The sequence below is a fragment of the Macrobrachium nipponense genome, chromosome 18 (genome assembly GCF_015104395.2).
Source record: "Macrobrachium nipponense isolate FS-2020 chromosome 18, ASM1510439v2, whole genome shotgun sequence".
Classification (NCBI taxonomy): Eukaryota; Metazoa; Arthropoda; class Malacostraca; order Decapoda; family Palaemonidae; genus Macrobrachium; species Macrobrachium nipponense.
Window position 1 is genome coordinate 50,470,948 of NC_087211.1, and position 20,651 is coordinate 50,491,598.

General features: G+C 38.5%; 2 protein-coding genes across 2 annotated transcripts in view; one reads left to right on the forward strand and one right to left on the reverse strand.

The window, feature by feature from the left end:
* Positions 1–20,651, reverse strand: part of LOC135196579 (uncharacterized) — a 266,337-nt gene that overhangs the window by 68,421 nt on the left and 177,265 nt on the right. The gene's annotated exons all lie outside the window — the stretch shown is intronic.
* LOC135197050 (glucose-6-phosphate exchanger SLC37A2-like) lies at positions 5,887–19,954 on the forward strand. Its single transcript, XM_064223984.1, is given in 15 exon segments — positions 5,887–6,174; positions 8,840–8,978; positions 8,980–9,013; positions 9,504–9,582; positions 9,690–9,825; positions 11,787–11,868; positions 13,871–14,076; positions 14,810–14,944; positions 15,167–15,179; positions 15,182–15,256; positions 16,844–16,992; positions 17,553–17,754; positions 18,056–18,105; positions 18,107–18,154; positions 18,485–19,954. Coding segments are annotated over 15 exon segments (1,506 nt in total). The 5' UTR covers positions 5,887–6,094; the 3' UTR covers positions 18,563–19,954.

Below are 20,651 nucleotides of genomic sequence, written 5' to 3' on the forward strand. Positions count from 1 at the left end.
GAGGACTAGGTATTTACTAACCTTCGGTGTAGTAACGTTGGTAAATTGCTTCGTATAACGAATAAAATGAGGCGAAAATCCACTTATAACGACTGCACTTTTGCTAAAAAGATCAACGACACAGTCACATGCTCTGCAGTCTCCAGCAAGAGATTATGGTGCTTTGTGCACAGTGCACTGACAATCTGACATACAGATTGCTGTCAATGGTCAAACATAAGAGAATCTATCGTTACACGTTGTTTCTTTCGCCAAATGTCACAATCAAGCCAATGTCATTTCTCAAACTTAACGCCAACGTTTGGAAATAATAAAAAAAGGGACTGGAAAATTAAACAAAAAGAACTGAAAAAAATATAGTAAAATTAGGAGGTGCCGATTTGCTTGTGCCGTTAGCATTTTTTTTATAGCCAAACATGGGCTCAGCCAAGACTTGGCTCAGCTGTGATGTATGTTTTGCAAGTTATACTTTAGTTTAGGTAACGCAGGCCAGCATTTAACAAACAGACATAATTCATATTTTGATACTAACCATATTCTGAAAACGAATACAAAAGCGAGTTTTTCCATAAACAAACTATACTAGGATGAGTCAGGAAAATCAAGGAGTATCATGGCTTGGTAAAGCAGACTCGTGCAAATCCTAACAGACGTGACTTCAGTGTTCCCTTCTGACTTTTAATTGGTACCTACAGTTTTCCTTGTCACCCTCTTTCTATACAAAAGCCACTGAAAATGACAATCGTCACAGCTTACATAGAAGTTATTTAATGTTCCTGACACACCTTCCTTAAACCATGTTAATCCTATTGAGGCTGTTAAAGCAGTGTCCTTAACTCTCTTTTTTTTTTCAAATAGATTACTGAGATCATTAGGCTGTATTGTGGTTAAATAAGTTGATTATAGAGATTTGTACACGAAGCTTATGGTCCAGTCGTGGTTATCGATAACCTGGTAGTTGTATAATGACATCTCAAGTATTTGAAGGTTCTGTGACTTTGCTGTGACTCCATGTTAGTCTTAAAATCGGCGACAATGACCAGTGCACTTGTCACACCACTTGTAAGAAAGATTTAAGACAAATTCCTTTTTTTGGAAAATGCAATTCATCATTAGACGACAAATACATCAACTATATGGATCCTTTATCTAAAGCTACTCAGTCCTTCATCAATAATCCAATAATCATGTAAAAATTCCAGTGTGTGTGTGTGTGTGTGTGTGTGTGTGTGTGCAAAAATATTATTAGAAAATTATTTTTTAGGAACAAATAATCTGAAGATCTTTAATAATGTTATGATATGAAGTAGTTTGTTACTTATCTCACAAAATTATTTTAACAGACGAATGATGCTTACTGCAAACGCGACTAGTGTTTTGATGGTCGAGTAGAGACAATGACAAAGCGAATATTGTCAAAGTGAGTTATTTCTTGACGCACCCTTCTGGAACCGATTAATTAAATGGGAATTCCACAAAGGCGCTATCATCACTCTTAATCTTATTTTGTGACGTAAATAGTGTAAGGTATTTCACAGACAATGGACTTATCAGTTAATTGAGAAGATTTCTATTCTAATCTGTAATCCAGTCTTAGCTATAGATTTCCTTACAACTGTATAAGGTTTTCCTTTTAGGTAGGTAACCAAAACTGTAGGCTGATCTAAACTAACCAACCCACTGTTGTTGATAACCAGTGGAAAAAATAATGAGATGAATTGAATAGTGCCTCAGGCATGTAGCGACAGCTCCTTGGTCTACCTTATCTATGAATGAATACAATTTCTCTGAGGTGGCACTGAGAATGGAAACAAAAGAGTTAAAGTTAAGCATTCTATAAAAGTTGAGCTTGACTATAATTGATTCACTTAAGGTAGATTCTCAGATGAGCCTTATTCTTACGAGACGTTTGTTTGGTGGCCGCTGATTGGCTGGTACCGGGAGGTAGGCAGCTCCCAGCCAATCAGCGGCCGCCAAACTAACGTCTCGTAGGCATAGGGATCATCCAAGAATCTACCTTAAGTGAACCAGTTATACATTTGTGCGATTTAACAGTAGCATAGTTAAAAAATAAGACAGTGGTTTGAAGAACTGGAGTGCCCAAGGACTGAAAGGACTGAACTAGACGATGCTTCAAAAAATATGTGTGCAGGAGTTTAGTATTGGAGAAATTAGATCACCAGTTCACCCTTAATTCCTTCAAGAATCAAACCAGAGATCAGCAATAAGTAGCCAAGACAACTCTTGGACCACCAAAGTTAACATCAGAAACGTAGGCAGCTGGTGGCTCAGGGTATTTTTAAATGCACATCAAAGCAAAGAGTTCTCCAAAGGGAAAAACGAACTTTGAATGTAAGCCTAGTAATAAAGCCCTAGACGACAGTGGAAGGCACACGAAGAGGAGGGAGTAGACGTAGTGAGAGGTAAAAGGCCGACCAAATTCCTGCTGTGGACTATTTCATACAAAAATTCGAGTCAAAGTGAGCCACTTTGATCTATAATAAAATACTCTAGTAATTTTTAAAGCATATTTTGCATGTAAGTAAAATTAGAATCAGGTCATCATTGAAAAATCAGTGGTGACGGAGTGGAGTTTACAGTCTAAAGAAAGATTAAATGTCTAATATAGAGAACTTCAGCATGTGACTGCAAGGATCACAAAGAATAGGGGTAACTGAAGGAAGAATAAGTAGTTGCAATATGGTCACAACAGCAAAGGTAGAAAATGGACAGGAGATATAAAATTTTGATTTTGAGAGTCATTCAAGATCCATAAGTCTATAGTGCATACGGTAGTATCACAATGGTAAACTAAAGCCAATTCACTGCCAAAAGTAGCTGAGGCGTAAAGGATTTTAAAAAGAGTAGTACCAAGACTGCTTTGCCTTCCAGGAAATCAATCCTAGACGATCTCACTGATGCGATAAGTGTCATGATCGTGTCTGTGATTTGTGTAAATAAATTTGAATAAGCAGCAAAGTTACGATTACGCTAATGCTATGAAATAATTTTAAATTTGGCACGATCGCACATTACTTTCCGGCTGTTTACATTAAACAACTGGTTTAACTTTATAGATATTTAGCCTTTTGAGATATATAGTGTATATAAATATATATATAATCTATATATATATAGATATAAATATATTATATACTATTACTAGTTAAAAGGTTCTGTTACAGCAGAATTCCATCTAATAAAATGAGCCCATAAAAACACCAAAATATAGAAAGAAAGTACCATATTTCAGAGACAGCTGTCTCTCTCTTCAGCTAGGTAGGTAAGGAAAGAGAAGAGGAACAGAAAAGACAGTGTTTATACCAAGAGGTCCATCCACAGTTAAGCCAATTTAGGTCAATCCCGTTGATAATTCTTCTTTAATCCTCTTAAGCGTTGGTTGAAGGAAGATTTTATCTACAACATCTGAGTCCCAGGCGCCCTTTGAAATGTTCATTACGTCTTTGTTTGATCAAGGCCGATTCCATCATCTGACTTTTGTATCGACAGTTGCTGCTATAGATTATACTTGACAAATTCCAGTTTATTCTGTGGTTATGATTATTTATATGATTGGAAATAGTCAAGTTATGTTGTCCATACCTGACTGACAGTTTATGCTGTATTAATCTCTGGGGAAGTGATTTTCCTGTGAATCCGATGTAAGATTGGTCACAGTCCAGGCATGATCTCAATAGGGGGCTAATTTTTTCCCTCAAAAACTGTAGAACGTCCTGTACTGGTACTTTTGTGAACAGGGAATCTACATCAAGGCCTAAAAGAAGATTTTTGTCACAAATTCAGAGAAGCACATATAGCACCACTTCACAACATAAAATATTTAAGCCTTGATGTAGATTCCCGATTCACAAAAGTACCAGCACAGGGCGTTCTACAGTTTGAGAAAAAAATTAGCTCCCTATTCAGATAATTTCCCATTGGGTCTTGACAAAATAATAAGGTTATTTGAATTATGTGTATCCAATTAGGCATTCCCATTCGGGGAGTCATTTTATGAGCAAAATTTCGGGTGTAGTGTGGGTAGTCCTGTAAGTCTGTTCTAGCCAATCTATACATGGAGTACTTTGAAACTGCAGTAATAAATGCAATAAAACCCAAAACATGCTATGGATGAGATATGTCGATGATATTCTAACATTTTGGGATAATAGATGGGGCAATTTCGACGAATTCCTTTCAAAATTAAATGCATTAGTGCCCAGCATCAAATTTTAATATTGAATGGGAAACATAAAAAATTCCTTTTCTTAATGTTTTAATAATTAGAGACACGACAGGATACAAATTTACCATATACAGAAGCCAACATTCTTACTTTCATACATTCACTAGTTTAGTTATCATAACATTCCTATCAAGACAGGCATAGCCAGCAACCTATTCTTAAGAGCCTTACGAATTTGTTCCCCAGATTTCCTGGAAAAAGAATTTGAAGTAATTCATAAGCAACTTCTGTATTTCAGGCATCCTGACCATATAATTGAGCAAGCGATTCATAAAGCAAACATAATTTACTACCGACCCCGTCAAGACAAGACTGGAGACACCCAACAATAAAATGAAAATTCCACACCTGGACAGGATCAAGACATTGACCCAGACTCTCGGAAAATCTAACCCTTTTGCTTTTATCTACCCAAATATGTTAGCCAAATCCCTGATTAACGTCCAACAAAAGACAAAACACACAGACTCAGGAATATACAAAATCCCATGCCTAGAATGAGACCAATCTTACATCGGATTTACAGGAAAATCACTTCCCCAGAGATTAATACAACATAAATGGTCAGTTAGGTATGGACAACAGAACTCGGCTATTTTCAACCATATAAATAACCATAAACACAGAATAAACTGGAATTTGTCACGTATAATTTATAGCAGCAACTGTCGATACAAAAGTCAGATGATGGAATCGGCCTTGATTAAACAAAGACAGGTAATGAACATCTCAAAGGGCGCCTGGGATTCAGATGTCGAAGATAAAATCTTCCTTCAACCAACGCTTAAGAGGATTAAAGAGGAATTATCAACAGGAGTGACCTAAATTGGCTTAATTGCGGATGGATCTCTTGGTATAAATACTGCCTTTTCTGTACCTCTTCTCTTTCCTTACGTACCTAGCTGAAGAGAGACAGCTGTCTGTGAAACAGTACATTCTTCCTATATTTTGGTGTTTTTATGGGCTCCTTTTATTATTATTATTATTATTGAATATATATATCCTTTTATTATTATTATTATTATTTAATATTAATATATAATAATTAATATTATTTATATTATATATATTTATATATATATATATATATATATATATATATATCAACACGCAAGGCTGGATATACCATGGTACGTATACTATTTTTTCTCTTGTTGGAAGTATGTTGTCTAGTGATGAAAGTTTGCTACTATTTATTTTCGTATTCTGTATATCCTTAAATCAACAGTAAATCAACTCATGTGAATATACTGTGATTAAGTGAGTGCACATATTAGGAAATCATCAAGAACCACAGCTAGGTTTCTCAAAAATAAGTCTACGTAAGCTGACATTATTCCGTGACTATTTCCCATGGAAATGGTTGCTTTTATTCCAGTTTTGGCGTTATACGGTACCAAAATACCATAACTTCGCGTAACTAATCCAAGGATGCATCGTCCTACTTTCATAACGTAAAAAATATCCACTACGATTTCCTAAAGGCAATTGCCGGATCAAATAGAGCGTTTTCGAGGACACCGCCCAGTTTTCGGTGCAGTGAAAAAAAATAAGACTTCGTCACCGCATTATATAATCAGTGAACGGCCAATCAATTAACACAAGTGTGACTATCAATGCTATCTTCAAACGTCACACTGTACACTTGGAAGAGAGAGATTATCACTAACGGACAGGAGGATTTATAACGAGGAGGAAGGTCCGCGGCGTTCAGTAGTCAAGAGGCAGGCGTGCTTCGTCAAGCACCGAAATAGACCTACGAATAGGCACAATCGGAAACTGAATTCGCAGCTACGGAGACTTGGGAAAGCTGATAAAAGAGGGAAAGAAGGCTTAAAAAGAGGCGTCATGGCAAAATTGACAGTCTTTCATAGGGCCATCGACAAGCTCTGCTGCACGGGGCTTAATCAGCCTCAAAAGATTCTGGCGTGAGTTGTTGGCATGTTTACAATTTTCATGTTTGCTACTCATTTCCTATCCCATTTTCTTTCATTGATGTGTGCTGTCTACGTAATGAATGATATTAACTATTTTGCACACACACACACACACTCTTGTACACTTCTATCAGCACGTGAAGATGGTTTGTATTGTCTTCGTACGCTTAGCATACGCTAATGTGTATTTTCCACATTTTGACCCTATTTTGTTCCCGGATAATGATCCTTGAGCAACGAACAGTATTGTATGTGTGTGTGTGTGTGTGTATATATATATATATATATATTATATATATATATATATATATATATATATATATATATATATATAAAAGCAGTCTCAAAGGAAGTAGTGCCGCCAGTGCACTATATAGGCATTACTTAAGGTTCTTTGCAGCGTCCCTTCAGGCCCTGGCTGCAACTTCCTTCGTTCCTTTTACTGTGCCTCCGTTTGTACTTCCATTCATATTCTCTTTCGTCCATCTTACTCTCCACCCTCTTCTGACAATTGTCTCATGGTGGAACTTGGAAATTTTCCTCCTCTTACACATTTCAACCCATTTTACTCTCAATTTCCCTACCAGCGCTGAATTACCTAAAGGGTCGCAGCTTCTGGATTTGGCCTGAATTTTTATATTCCATTTCGTCCCATTAGCAAGCAAAATGATACTTTTATGATACATCAAAAGATAGACAGATAGGGGGAGATAACCTAAACTGACTTCTTAAATATTAGCAGATGATAAAAGTAGCATAACCAGGTTTCATTCCTTTTTTATACCTTGGTATAGAAAACGTGAGTTTTAGCTAGTATTTAACTCGCTCAAGATTCAAGTACCGTCTTTCCATAACTGTATTTTCTTTGACAGCTTAGAAGCGACCTTTTACAGGCGATTCTGACTCTTCCAGTGAATCTATGTAACTAAATTTTTTTTTTTTTTTTTTTTTTTTAGATAAAGGCACTTCACTGCCGTGCTGTTGACCTTCAAATTAGAGTACGGAGTCCGTAGACCCATATACCTTGTACGTACTAAAGCCGAGACGGAGATACAAAAGATTTTATAATCCGACGTATGGATAATCACCCTTTGTTTCATAGCAACCGAAGCATATAGGAGAGATAAAGTAAAAAGTCTTATCGGAGAAATTCGTATCCTGCGGATCACCTTGTGTCTTCATTAAAAAGCTTCGTCACTGAGTCTATCGCGGTCTCTGAACACTTAGTAGTACTTGAGCAGTGAAGGTCACCCGCACTCTTAATAGTTTCGTTTTATTATTCTTATTATTCATTATATTATATTTGAGTCGCATTTTCCTCTTTTGAGAAATGAATGGTAAATCGATTTCCATTTTATAAATTACATTTTTTGTACGGCCGGGTTACATACACTTTTATTTTATTACTGGTGTAGCGAGGTAACGTTATTTTTACTCTTAACCCTTCTCATTTCGATTATTATCAAGGTTTCAGTGAAATTGCATAACGTCGAGATTAAGTAAAACCTTTTTGGATCATACGTCGGCTCGTCTTCCGATCTGCGATACAGACACGATTTTATTATCTGTTGGGGCTGTGTGGGGGTTCAAGGGCTTGGTGGGGTCCGTTGTTTTGGTCATTACGAAAGAAGTCAGTCTCCGGTCACAATCAACCATCGATCGGATTTTAACAGTGACATAGCTCTAGAGCACTCTCTCTCTCTCTCTCTCTCTCACACACACACACACACACACACACACCTTCCCAGTATACTATATTATTGAGAATGTTTTAACCTTGCTAGTGTAAAGATATTCACATTTTTTTTTAAACTTCCCAGTGCAAGGTTATGAAGTCTTTTTTTAAACCTGCCCAGTACAAGGTTATTAAGGGTTATTTTTAACATTCCCATTACAAGGTTATCAAATGCTCTCTTATTTTAACTGTCCCAGTACAAGGTTATCAAATACTCTCTTATTTTAACTGTCCCAGTAAAAGGTTATCACATACTCTCTTATTTTAATTGTCCCAGTACTAGGTCATCAAGTATTCTTTTTATTTCAACTGTCCCATTACAAGTTTATCAAGTAATCTCTTACTTTAACTGTCTCAGTAGAATGTTATCAAGTAATCTCTTATTCTATGTGTCCCAGTACAAGGTTATCAAGTAATCCCCTATTTTAAATGTCACAGTACAAAGTTATCAAGTACTCTCTTATTTTGACTGTTCCCAGTACAAGGTTATCAAGTACTCTTTTATTTTAATTGTGTCCCATCACAACGTTATCAAGTAATCTCTTATTTTAACTGTATCAGTCCTAGGTTATTAAGTACTCTCTTATTTTAACTGTCCCATTACAAGGTTATCAAGTAATTTCTTATTTTAAAGGTCACAGTACAAAGTTATTAAGTACTCTCTTATTTGGACTGTGCCAGTACTAGGTTATCAAGTACTCTCTTATTTTGACTGTCCCATTACAAGGTTATCAAGTAATCTCTTATCTCAACAGTCCCAGTACAAGGTTATCAAGTAATCTCTTAATTTAAATGTCACAGTACAAAGTTATGAAGTACTGTCTTATTTTAACTGTCCCAGTACAAGGTTATCAAGTACTCTCTTATTCTAACTGTCCCACTATGTAAGGTCATTAAGCGCTCTCTCTTTAACCTTCCCAGGTACAAGGCTTTGATCTTAACCCTGACGTTCTTCGTTTACTGCTCCTACCACATCAACCGGAAACCCACCTCCGTGGTCAAGAACGTCCTTAACCGAAACTGCACCGGATTGATCCCCCCCAAAAAATATCTCCGTGGATGATGACCCCTACTGGTGTGACTGGAAGCCATTTGGTTAGTAAACGGCATTTTCATTTTTTTTTTCTTTTTATTCTGTCTTGGATATAAGGGAAGCTTATGATACTGACAAATGCAACGCTTGCATATGTGAGGGATAATGTTACTGACTTCAGTAACTTAGTTTGACGGGAGCCGTATGCTTAGCAGACAATTGCTTTTGTTTTGTCAAGGTAAAATATCAATTACTAGCATATACTAATATACTGAAGACTCCAGAACGCATGATCTAACCTAATACAGTACTACATAGGCCTACTTGGACAAGGCATGTCGTAATTATGGTTGTTATTCAAATTTTAGCAATTTAACCCCAACCCCCAGGAAAAATTGGAAAGATATCAAGCATCCTTGTTATTTCCGAAAACGCTACTAAACAGATAGACAAACGAGAAACAGGAAGAGCAGGAAAAGGGAGATGGCACAAGGAGAGATTCGGGGGAGACGGATTACTAACTTCTTTTTTTCCTCTCGCGTCATATTACAGATACCGATGACTCCTCCACACTTCTCGGATTTGTCGATTCTTCCTTCCTGTTCGCCTACGCCTTCGGTATCTTCGTCAGGTAAAAGAGAGAGAGAGAGGAAAATGTGCGCATAATACTGTTTATCATAGATATAAAACAAATAAAAATGAATTTTCCAACCGTTGACCTGTGTTTTGCCATTCCAGCGGCGCCATCGCCGAGCGCATGGATCTTCGAATCTTCCTTGGCGTCGGGATGTTGCTCTCCGGATGTTTCAACGTGATGTTTGGCCTCGGGTACACATTCGGCATCCATCAGCTCTGGTACTTCCTCCTAGCTCAGGTAAGGCGGGTGAGACCATGAAGTTAATTGGACATGCATACACACATACACAAATTCACGATTGTTGATAAAACTGCTCGGGACCCAGCAGTGCAGTAAGTGGAGTCTGGACTCGGTGTCTCAGTCACCGAGGTTTTGGTTGTTTGTTCAGGTTAGGTTGTTAAGATAAAGGTTAGGTTAGGTGATGACAGGGGACATCATCGCTAACCCGTGCTAGTTTGAAGCCAGATGAATCTACAATCAATTCTTCAGTTCTAGATCGTAATTACTGCACCAGCCAATCTAATTAACAGAGCCTTGAGTAAAATCATTTAGGACTACCCCGAGTAATTTTTTTTTCAATAAGATCTTAAAAAAGGTACAATATAATGAAAGTTGGACAGGCAGGAGAGAAGGCTAAAGGGAACGCAGGAAAAGTTAAAGGCAGAGGGTAATGAAGCCAGAGGCCCTTAGTGTTCCGCTCGAGGGACACAACTAGAATTCCTCTACATCAACTACTGAAAACACAGGTAGACGAGAGGGTTAGGGTGTCTCAGTTGATTGGATGATCCCAGAGGGTCACACCAAGTCTCTTATGCCCTTCAATACCTTACCTAACCAACTGGCCGCCCTGGAACAACCTGTAGCTAGGTCACTGATATCGGCAAGAGTGCGTGTAAATTAGAAAGGGGCAGATGTGCCTCCGTGCGGGATACAGAAAAGTCTATCTTCTATTTTTTTTTATCTAGGAGTAAATTTGTTATTCCCTGATTGACACAAGGAAAACAGATATGCTCTGATTATGATTATTTCTCGAAACTCAAAATCTTTAGCCCGCTTCGTACTTTCAAGGCTTACGTCTGTGTTCCCATTCTCTGGCTGAGCAGTGACAGCTCTACTTTTGGAGTATATATCTTTTTGATGAGGTATTCTTTAAAATATCGCTTATCTTACGATGTACGTTTTTACAAATATTTGTATCGATCGTGCATATTAGAATCTATATGGATTTAGTCTCGCGTTGGTAAAACGTCGAATGAATCATATTTTTTCCTCAAATGACACTTGTAAGCTTAAGAGGTGTGAGGCTGCAGGTGTTTTCTATGCAGAAAATTAATGGAGGTTGAATATTGCAATTACTGTGATATCGTTTTTTGCTGGTGACATCCTTCTTAGCAAGAAAATAGCTAATTTGCATAATCTTTTACTCACAAACGAAGCTCCACAGATCAGTGTCATTAAGTTTCCAGTTTTAAGATTCACCCAACTGAGATGAAGGTCAAAGCGTAGGAGTTTTCGACCCTCACGACCAGACAGTCTTTGATGACAAAATATTTTCGAATCCAGAACCAGGTCATAGGCGGTCAAGGCCTCCCAGCCGTTTCTGACTCGTTTGATCCAGTTTTCCAGAGGCTAATCGAAGACCTGTCTTGAAAAACAAGATTGAAGTCCACCTTCAAATCACAGTCGCTAGAGGGCTTCCAAGTCACCCATCCTACCGACCCACGCCCCCACCTCCCTTCATTTTTATTCAATGTCTATCACGTAGCGGTTCAAAGTTCTCAATCGAAGTCACGAGAAAGTCTCGTGTTACTTGTTGTTGCCTTCAGATTATGACGAATGATTTCAAAATAGAACGACGGCCCGTTGCGAGACCCCTTTATCTTAACCTGGGAGTGTTTTCACGGTCGCCAGTCCCTGCGTTCAGGTCTCAAAAATGCCATCGTTTTTATTCACCTCTCTCTCTCTCTCTCTCCCCGTTCGATAAGCCGAATGTCCTTGGTAATTTACCCCGGTTATCAAAGATCTATTTCAAATTAGAAAAATGAGCTATGGACCTACCAGACATTATTCAAGACGATTGGGCACGAATGCGTCTAAATTATAGCTTACTATGAAGCTAATAGCTATATGACCTGTTTATATATATGATATATACATATAGACGCATACATATATCACATTTGTATCTCCCTTTCCAGATCCTCAGCGGTTTGGCCCAATCAACAGGTTGGCCAGGTGTGGTGGCGGCTGTTGGAAAGTGGTACGGGAAATCAAGCAGAGGTAAGACACTTATTACTTTATATTTATTCATATTATTTCTATTATTATTTTTTTTTTGATCGCTGGAAATTCTGAGCTTGGAAACAGCGAAGGTGAATTATTTTATAATGTGGTATTATTGGTTCAGTCGAATGTATCACATTGTCACTGGAGACACCTGTGTTGTGAGAACAAACAAGTTTAGTGACTTTTATTAACGGATTCATTAATAACCTGGTATGAATAGTTGTTTTTTTTTCTTTTTCGACCGAACAATTATTAGCTTTGTTGTAAGCTAACCAGTGTAATCTATCTTTTCTTCTTCCTTTTGCAACCAAAATGCAAAGCAAACAAAACACTTCAAAGTTGTTGATGAATATATATCCGAAACCCTTAAAAAAACCCTCTCACTAATCATCGTATAAAACGTCTAATATAAATCGTCGTCATTTAATGTTTGATGTCCTCCTAATCTACTGGGTCTCGAAAGACTTCGACAAATTGGTAGTAGTGTTGCTTGGAATTACTTGGAATTACTTCAGGAATGCTTGAGATTTTCTTTTGAAGATGCTTTTGTCTTCTTCGTCAGGACAAATTGGTAATAGTGTTGCTTGGAATTACTTCAGGAATACTTGAGATTTTCTTTTGAAGTTCCTTTTGTCTTCTTCGTCAAGAAAGAGAGAGAGAGAGAGATAGATAGAGAGAGAGAGAGAGAGAGAGAGAGAGAGAGAGAGAGAGAGAGAGAGAGAGGGAGACTGATTGGATAGGTAGATTGGCGTTGGGTGAACCAGTGTAAGAATGGTCAACAATGCAGAGACAGAGAGAGAGAGAGAGAGAGAGAGAGACAGAGAGTTAGGGTTTGGAGTGTGTCTGCCAGGGGTACCTATTCTATCTTGTAGCATTATTCTATAATCGCGAGTCCACTCGACTCGAGACAGAACCACCAACTTCAAGGTAAAAATATATCGCAACCTGACAATCTCTTAAACGAACCGCTGAATTGTGTAGCCTCGAGGAGAAAAACTCGTCATTGCTTATCTGGGCACCAAAAGACTGACGAGGTGCGCTGATAACTCTACAAGATAAAAACTAAGGAGGAGAGAGAGAGAGAGAGAGAGAGAGAGAGAGAGAGAGAGAGAGAGAGAGAGAGAGAGAGAGAGAGAGAGAGGCATTTTGAGAGCTGTTATCAACCGCTATCACCGAGACGTGATTATGAATTCTCAAGGAAGAATCGGTATCACGTTTCATTTTTCAATCTTTCTCAAGTGAAGAGCAAACGAAGAAGAAGAAGAAGAAGAAGAAGAAGAAGAAGAAGAAGAAGAAGAAAGGGAGAGGAATGGCAATGGTTATAGTAGTACTTAACCCAGAGGAATGCAGTGGATAAACAGAAGACCTTGGTCAGTGCAGATTACGATCGAGTTTGTTTCAAATTAGCTCGGACTCTTATCTTGATACATAATCATATATCCAGTTTGCTCTTTAAGCTTTGTACTTCATGGCTGTATATATGCGTTTAAGAGCTATACTGTATATATCTGTATTATGTAGTTAAGCAGAGTACACTATATCCACATTAAAATTAAATATAGATCCTGTACCCTCCATGTGCATTTAATTGTAACGTATACACACAATGCTCTGTAGTATTTCGTTTTGAGAGAAACTTCAGCTCCCAAGTATTTCGAGTTTTAAAAGGTGTCGAATAGAAGCCATTTCCCTTGTTTTACGGTATGCCACCATAAGTGAAAATTTCAATTGTGGACAGTTAAATATGACTCCACGGAACACAACCACTAAGCAAAACCTGATTAAGGAATTTTGATTTATGAACAATTAAAAGTAACTCCGCGGAACAATATGCGCAGTTATACGGAACACAACCACTACAAAAATAAAAACCTAAACGAATCTTGAATTACGAAAAACCGAAAGCACAATAAAACAAAAAAGCAAATAAAACAAAATAAAAAACTGAGCAGCGAATTTTCAAGGTCACGAAACGTTCCCTCTTCTCGTCCCACAGGCTTCATCTTCGGAGTGTGGAACTCCCACGTCTCCATCGGAAACATCCTGGGGACGCTGATAGCCGCCGCCTTCGTCGACTCCACCTGGTCCATGTCCTTCGTCGTGCCCGGCATCATTATCGCCCTCATCGGCGTCATCGTCCTCTTCGTCATGGTACCCGAACCCGCGCTCCTCGGGTTGCCCGACCCCAATGATGACGATGGGGTACGTCTCTCTTGTGGATGTGTAATAGTATGTTACAGGGAATACGTGAAATAACCAATTCGCTTAGGAACATAGTACTAAACACGATGAAACAGTGATTCGTCTATACACTGTTTCGCTTGGTCCGGGAGGTCAAATGGGCTTCGCTGTGTTTAGTACCATCCCGTGGGAGATCAAAGGCACTTGAGGACCTTTTAATCCCCCACGGGCTAGTACTGAGCACGGCGAAATACATTTGACTCCTCACGGGCTAGTACTAAACACTGCAAAATACATTTGACTCGCCAGGGGCTAGTACTAAACACGACAAAACAGTGTAGATGTATCACTGTTTCCACCGTGTTTAGTACTAGGCCTTGGGGTTCAAATGTTCCTAAGCGAATTGGTCATTTCACATATTACCTGTAATATATATATATATATATATATATATAGATATATACTATATATATATGTGTGTGTGTGTGTGTGTGTGTGTGTGTGTGTGTGTGTGTGTGTACGTGAATGTGTGTAATTTGTGTGTATATATATAATATATATATATATATATATATATATCTATATATATATATATATATATATATATATATATATATATTAAACCCCAACCATAAGCACTGAAATCTAAATGCAATTGCGGAAACTTGTGACAACAATTAAGGCAACCACCAAAACGCTGCAGTGTCAGATAACGAAAAACGTTAACCAGAAACCTCCCATCATTCTTCCTTAGGAGTCCTCTCTGTCCTCCTCCTCCGCCTCCACGATCTCCTACATCGGCAAGGAAAAGGAAGTGGAGATCAAGAAGGTCCCCGAAGTTGCGTGCGAAGAGAGGGCCATTTCCATCATCGGTGCTCTCCGCATTCCCGTGAGTCTCGAATTTCGATATATAGGCCTACACATATGGTATATATATATATATATATATATTATATATATATATAAATATATATATATATATATATAATTTGATATACATCCTCTATTTATATATACACCTGCACTTACCTTATGTCAAGTACTGATACACACATCTGTTCCGTTTGTCTTTTATTTTCTATTTCATTCATTCTTGTTTTTTTTTTTTCAGGGCGTCATCGAATTTTCCTGTGCCTCTTCTTCGCCAAGTTGGTCTCCTACACCTTCCTATACTGGCTGCCAAATTACATTAAGTACAGCAGTAAGTAATTTTGACTCACTTTTGCTCGTGATTATTAATTACATATGTAATTAATAATCATGTATGTATATATAGTTATATATATATACTATATATATATATAGTATATATATATATATATATCTTTATGATATTAAGCATTAAGTTACGAATGTCCTTTAATATCTAATTTGCTCTACCTCAAATATAATTATCTTTTCATATATGTTAACCGAAGGGGAATTTTTTAGTTGGTAATAATAATAATAATAATAATAATAATAATAATAATAATAATAATAATAATAATAATATCCCTTATTTCAGCTCAGGGCCATGGAATATACAAAATACAGACAGTAACATACACAATCTAGATACATGAGACAACATGATAAAAAAAGGAATAATCGGCACTTATCCACAAAATAGCTGAGGTACCATAAAAGATAGTAATCATAGTACGTACTGGTAATAACAGTAATAATATTGGTTAGAAAAAAATGCATTGAGAGTTATAAGTGTTAGTGCACAGATTATATAACTTCAATTTCAATTAGAGACCTTGGGTGGTTACAGTAGTCAGGTCTGGACAATGTTCGCCTTACAATGATTTTTAAATTGTCCATGTGGATTTCTATGAACATCTGTGTGGAGGAGTGGTAGCGGGGAGTGTAGTTGTGAGGGGTCTCAAAATGTCGCTGTGCACAACAGTGATACGTCTCGTGGTCTTTCGGGTATAGTTCGTCCAGAGGGAACACCCATAGATACTGAAGCAGTACGAGCGGAAGAGCAGCAGTTTCACGTCTCGGTGACAGAAGGCAAACCTCCTTGTAAGCATGTTGCCAGTTGCACGTAGTTTACGACGCCTCTGTTCAATGTCTGCCGTATCTGTTAGGTCGTCGGTGATAATGTGACCCAAATACGGAAATTCGTGCACAAATTCCAGCCGATGGTTTCCGAGGAAAATTTGTGGTTCTGCAATATGCTTAAGCGATCTCGGGAGCAGCAACGTGCACTAGGTCTTGGTTTCGTTGTAAATTATATCAAATTCCTCTGCATATTGGCGGCAAGTGACGATGAGTCGTCGGAGACCTTGCACTAATGGGGAAATCAGAACCATATCGTCGGCGTAACAGAGGTTGTTTATAGTTGTTTCATTGACAGTGCATCCGATTGGGAGTGAGTTCGGTTGGACATTCAAGGCATCTGTGTACATATTAAACAATTATGGAGAGAGAATGCCCCCTTGCCGAAGTCCGTTCAGGAGCCGAAGGTTTACGATAACTCGTTACCCCCACGTCCAGATAGAACGTATCTAGACCGTGGTTATCCCATATGACACAGAATTCGTCGTCCTGTTTGATCGACCTGCAGTCTTGACTTCTTGTCATACATGGTTCGAGCCCACGAGACAACGAACTTATTATCAACTAAAAAAAAATTCCCCTTCAGTAACATATATGAAGATATATTATTTCAGAGGTAGAGTGAACTTCACATTAGAGGACATCTGTAGCTTAATGCTTGCATTTGGATTAAGGTGATGTGATAAAATTCATATGTATAAGGAGATAAATAAATAATGAACTACTCTCCCGTCCGCAGCGACGTTCGGAGCTTCCGAAAGCGCCAACCTCTCGACGTTATTCGACGTGGGCGGGATAATCGGCGGTATCCTGGCCGGTCTCCTCAAGGACTTCACTGGGAGACCCGCCACCACCTGCGTCGGGATGCTCCTAATCGCCGTCCCTATGGTAAGTGGCCCGCAACACATGGAAAGGATACTGGCTATTGGTCTAATTCGGCAGTCTGTTCGTTGAAGTCTTAGTTGAAAAGATCGAATCCAGGTAAAAATGTCACAGGAAAAAAGTAGTCACAATAACCTTTCCTAGATAGTGACCCTCTCAACCCAGTATTTATCCACCTTTGCGCTGTATTTAGTACAAGCCCATTGGGGAATTCCGTATAAATATAAACAAAAGACCGTAAATATCATAAAGATAATGAATCATAAGAAATGTGGTGAATTTCTCCCCTGTGACTTTATTACCGTACACCATAAAGTAATGTGATTTTTCCTCTGCCTTTTTTTCATAGCCAAACTTGTGACTTATTCCTTGGAACTTTAATAATTACCAGTTGCGGTCACAGTACACTATGAGGTGCAAAGCTTTATTCCCTAAATTGTTTACTTTACCCATTATTTAGTTTAACTTAATGTTACTTCAATTTTAATTCATGTTTATTATCCCTTTTTTACATATAAAGTTTTCTTCTTCTTCTTAGCAAGCACATAAACTTCTGGTCCTTTCAGCTCTTCGTGTACTACAACTACGCATACATATCGTTTGGACTGATCGTCTTCCTCCTGATCTTGCTTGGGGTGCTGGTCAACGGCCCCTACAGCCTCATCACCACAGCCGTATCTGCTGATCTCGGGACTCACGAATCTCTGAAGGGAAACGCCAAGGCTCTGGCGACCGTTGCTGCCATTATCGACGGCACAGGATCTATAGGTTGGTTCAGGAGCTAAGTAACCTATTAGAACTTCAGCTAGGCCCAATCCCAATTGAAAGAAGTTCAGATTTCATATTGAGGTTTCTATACTTTCGCGGATTGTTGACTGTGCAGTTATTAATAAGTTTTCTCATTTGTCAGAATTGGGACAGAACCACCACTTTGACTATTGTAGAAACATATCTAAATATCTTTCTATTAAAAATATGAATCCTATCTTTATACCAAACTCTGTTTTGGAACCCAATCAGTCCGTATAAAATGGCACTGGTGTAAACTTACCGATCTTGATTTCCGTAGGAGCTGCTGTCGGGCCACTCTTAGCAGGAACCATATCCGAAATAGACTGGGGGCTACGTCTTCTATATGCTGATGGCCTCTGACGTTTTGGCTCTTCTTGTAAGTAGTGTTATTGTCATCCTAGTGATATTTTCTACTACGCTCCTTCTTATCAAAGTTAACCAGAGGCGAACACACATTTGCGTTTTGACGTTAGAAATATATTACCAGAAAACGGTTGGTTGGTTGGTTATGGGTCTAGGCAATACCTTTACAACGGCGCATCTTAATCGTAAGAGTTATTTTTAATTCTTAAGCTCTAAACGTCAATCATTGACACTTGCAGTTCAGCGAATTTAGGGTCAATCTTACACTGATTTTGTTTATTGTTTAGTACTTATGTTTACCCATTGATTTCTCTCCTTGCTTATCTTCATTTATCCATTGCAGCTATTACTGAGGTTGGTTGTCCGAGAAACACAGGAGTTTCTGCGAAACCGTTGCACACGACATCATTCTCCAGTTTGATCTGTAACGAACTTCCAGGGAACTCCACTGCTATTGTTCGTCTACACAAAAAATTTGAGAGAAAGATACAAAAAATATATATACTATATTAGAATGCCCCATGTTCAAATTGTGTTCAACAGTTCGACTATAGGCCTACATGGCAGGCTCTATAGGCAGCCGCCAGGAATTTCTGCTGTCGTTACCAAATCTTACTGAGCAAGATTGCGTCTTCCGTTCGCTGTTGTCTATGAGAACTTGGTTGGGAAAAGCGAGGAAAAGGATTAGAAATCAAAACGTTAATGGAAGTAATTGTTGATATGATGGTGGCATGAAAAGTCTTGCAAACAATGAATCTACAGCAAAAAATCTCGTTGTAATACTAATCTCCAATTCACCACTGCTATGACAACAGAACATCAGGCCTATGAAGGACTTGGGATCCATGATTTGTTTTGTTTTGTTTGTATAGTGTTTTTACGTTGCATGGAACCAGCGGTTATTCAGCAACGGGACCAACGGCTTTACGTGACTTCCGAACACGTCGAGATTCGTGAGCTCTCACCAGAAATACATATCTCTTACCCCTCAATGGAATGCCTGAGAATCGAACTCGCGGCCACCGTGAGGGCAGGCCAAGACCATACCGATCACGCCACCGTGATCTATGATGTAGATTCATTTTACTTTTGAGAGTTGTGAAAGGTGTGCCCTGGACGACATAGTCTGTAGCTGACTTTTTCCGGAAAGCCTTCTTAATTTATGAATCATCTTTAGGTTTTAGAGTTTATATTATCACGTCATCCGATCTTGCTGTTCACTGTTTAATCCCACTCATTATTTTCCAAGTTGTGCAGGTCCGGTTGATTTTGTTATGCAGGAAGCGCTATAGTTCCATAAACACAGCTGTAAACATCACTTGTTGTGACTGAACGTCAGCTTCATAAAAGCGCGTGTCTCATCAAACAGCAACATATGGATATATTCATCAGTCTGTTAGTAGTCGCCTTAATTAACCTAGCTTCGTTCTCTATGTAATTTTTCATGAGGATATCGTGAAGTCTGTTGTTATCAAGCTGGAAAGAATCCATTTTGCTTTTCAGACTTGTCTTGTGATATCATTTAGATTTTATGCAGTTGATTACTTTATGCAAGTGCACAAGTTCTGCTGAATGTATGTAAGTTGTGTCAAAGTATTTCATTCACGTTAACTCAGGCTTTACCCAAGAGGAAATCTTTATATTTTATTTTTATTATATTTATTTATCGAATGTGTATGTATATGTGCCAGCACATATATCTATGAGTATGAGTGTTTTTGTACGTTAGGCTCGAATGATTTCATATTAGATATATAGAGATTTTTCAACCGTTTTTGGACTTTATATTAAAGTTATAAAAACTGTTATTTTAGCTGGCATTTTATTCTCCCAGTGTGTGTTCTTTTTTTTCAAGAAAAACAACTGATCCTGATTATTCTTTCACTTCCACTGATTCAGGAAATATGCGCTAGACTGATAACTCCAGACCACGGTCTATATAGTGCTCCAGACATACAGTCGGAGTGCACTTAAGTTCGACGTCAAGCGGTAGCCTGTGGCTCCATCATCTCATTCCTCATGGCAGGCTCGAATGGTTATTCCTGTCTGCTAAACCAACTGCCTTTACAATGAGGCCTTTAGCAATATCTAAGGAGACCAGTAGTATCCAGCTTCCGCCTGAATTTAATTTGAAATCGGTGCACCTTTCTGCCCAGGGGAAGAAGTCCTTGAACCAAACTTTAAATGCTCCGCAGCGCTTAGCAGTTTACCTCGCGCACTCTATACTCGCTGTTCCTGGTTAGTTGAAAGAATGCAGTGCAACACATGTCGCCGCGATACAAAAATAACGGTCCATATTAAATGTAAATCACTCCGTATATAAAGAAGGGAGTAGTCTTGCTCTCGTTGGTAAAATACTTGTTACTGAAATAAAATGTACGTATCACTCGAACTGTTTACTCCTCTGCTATAGTGAAGATGATAATTCAATCGTTACCGTTCGTGTGGGATGGCGAGCCGGGGAAGTAGGGGGACCTCTGTAAGAGCCAAGAGCCCCCCACCCCCCGAGA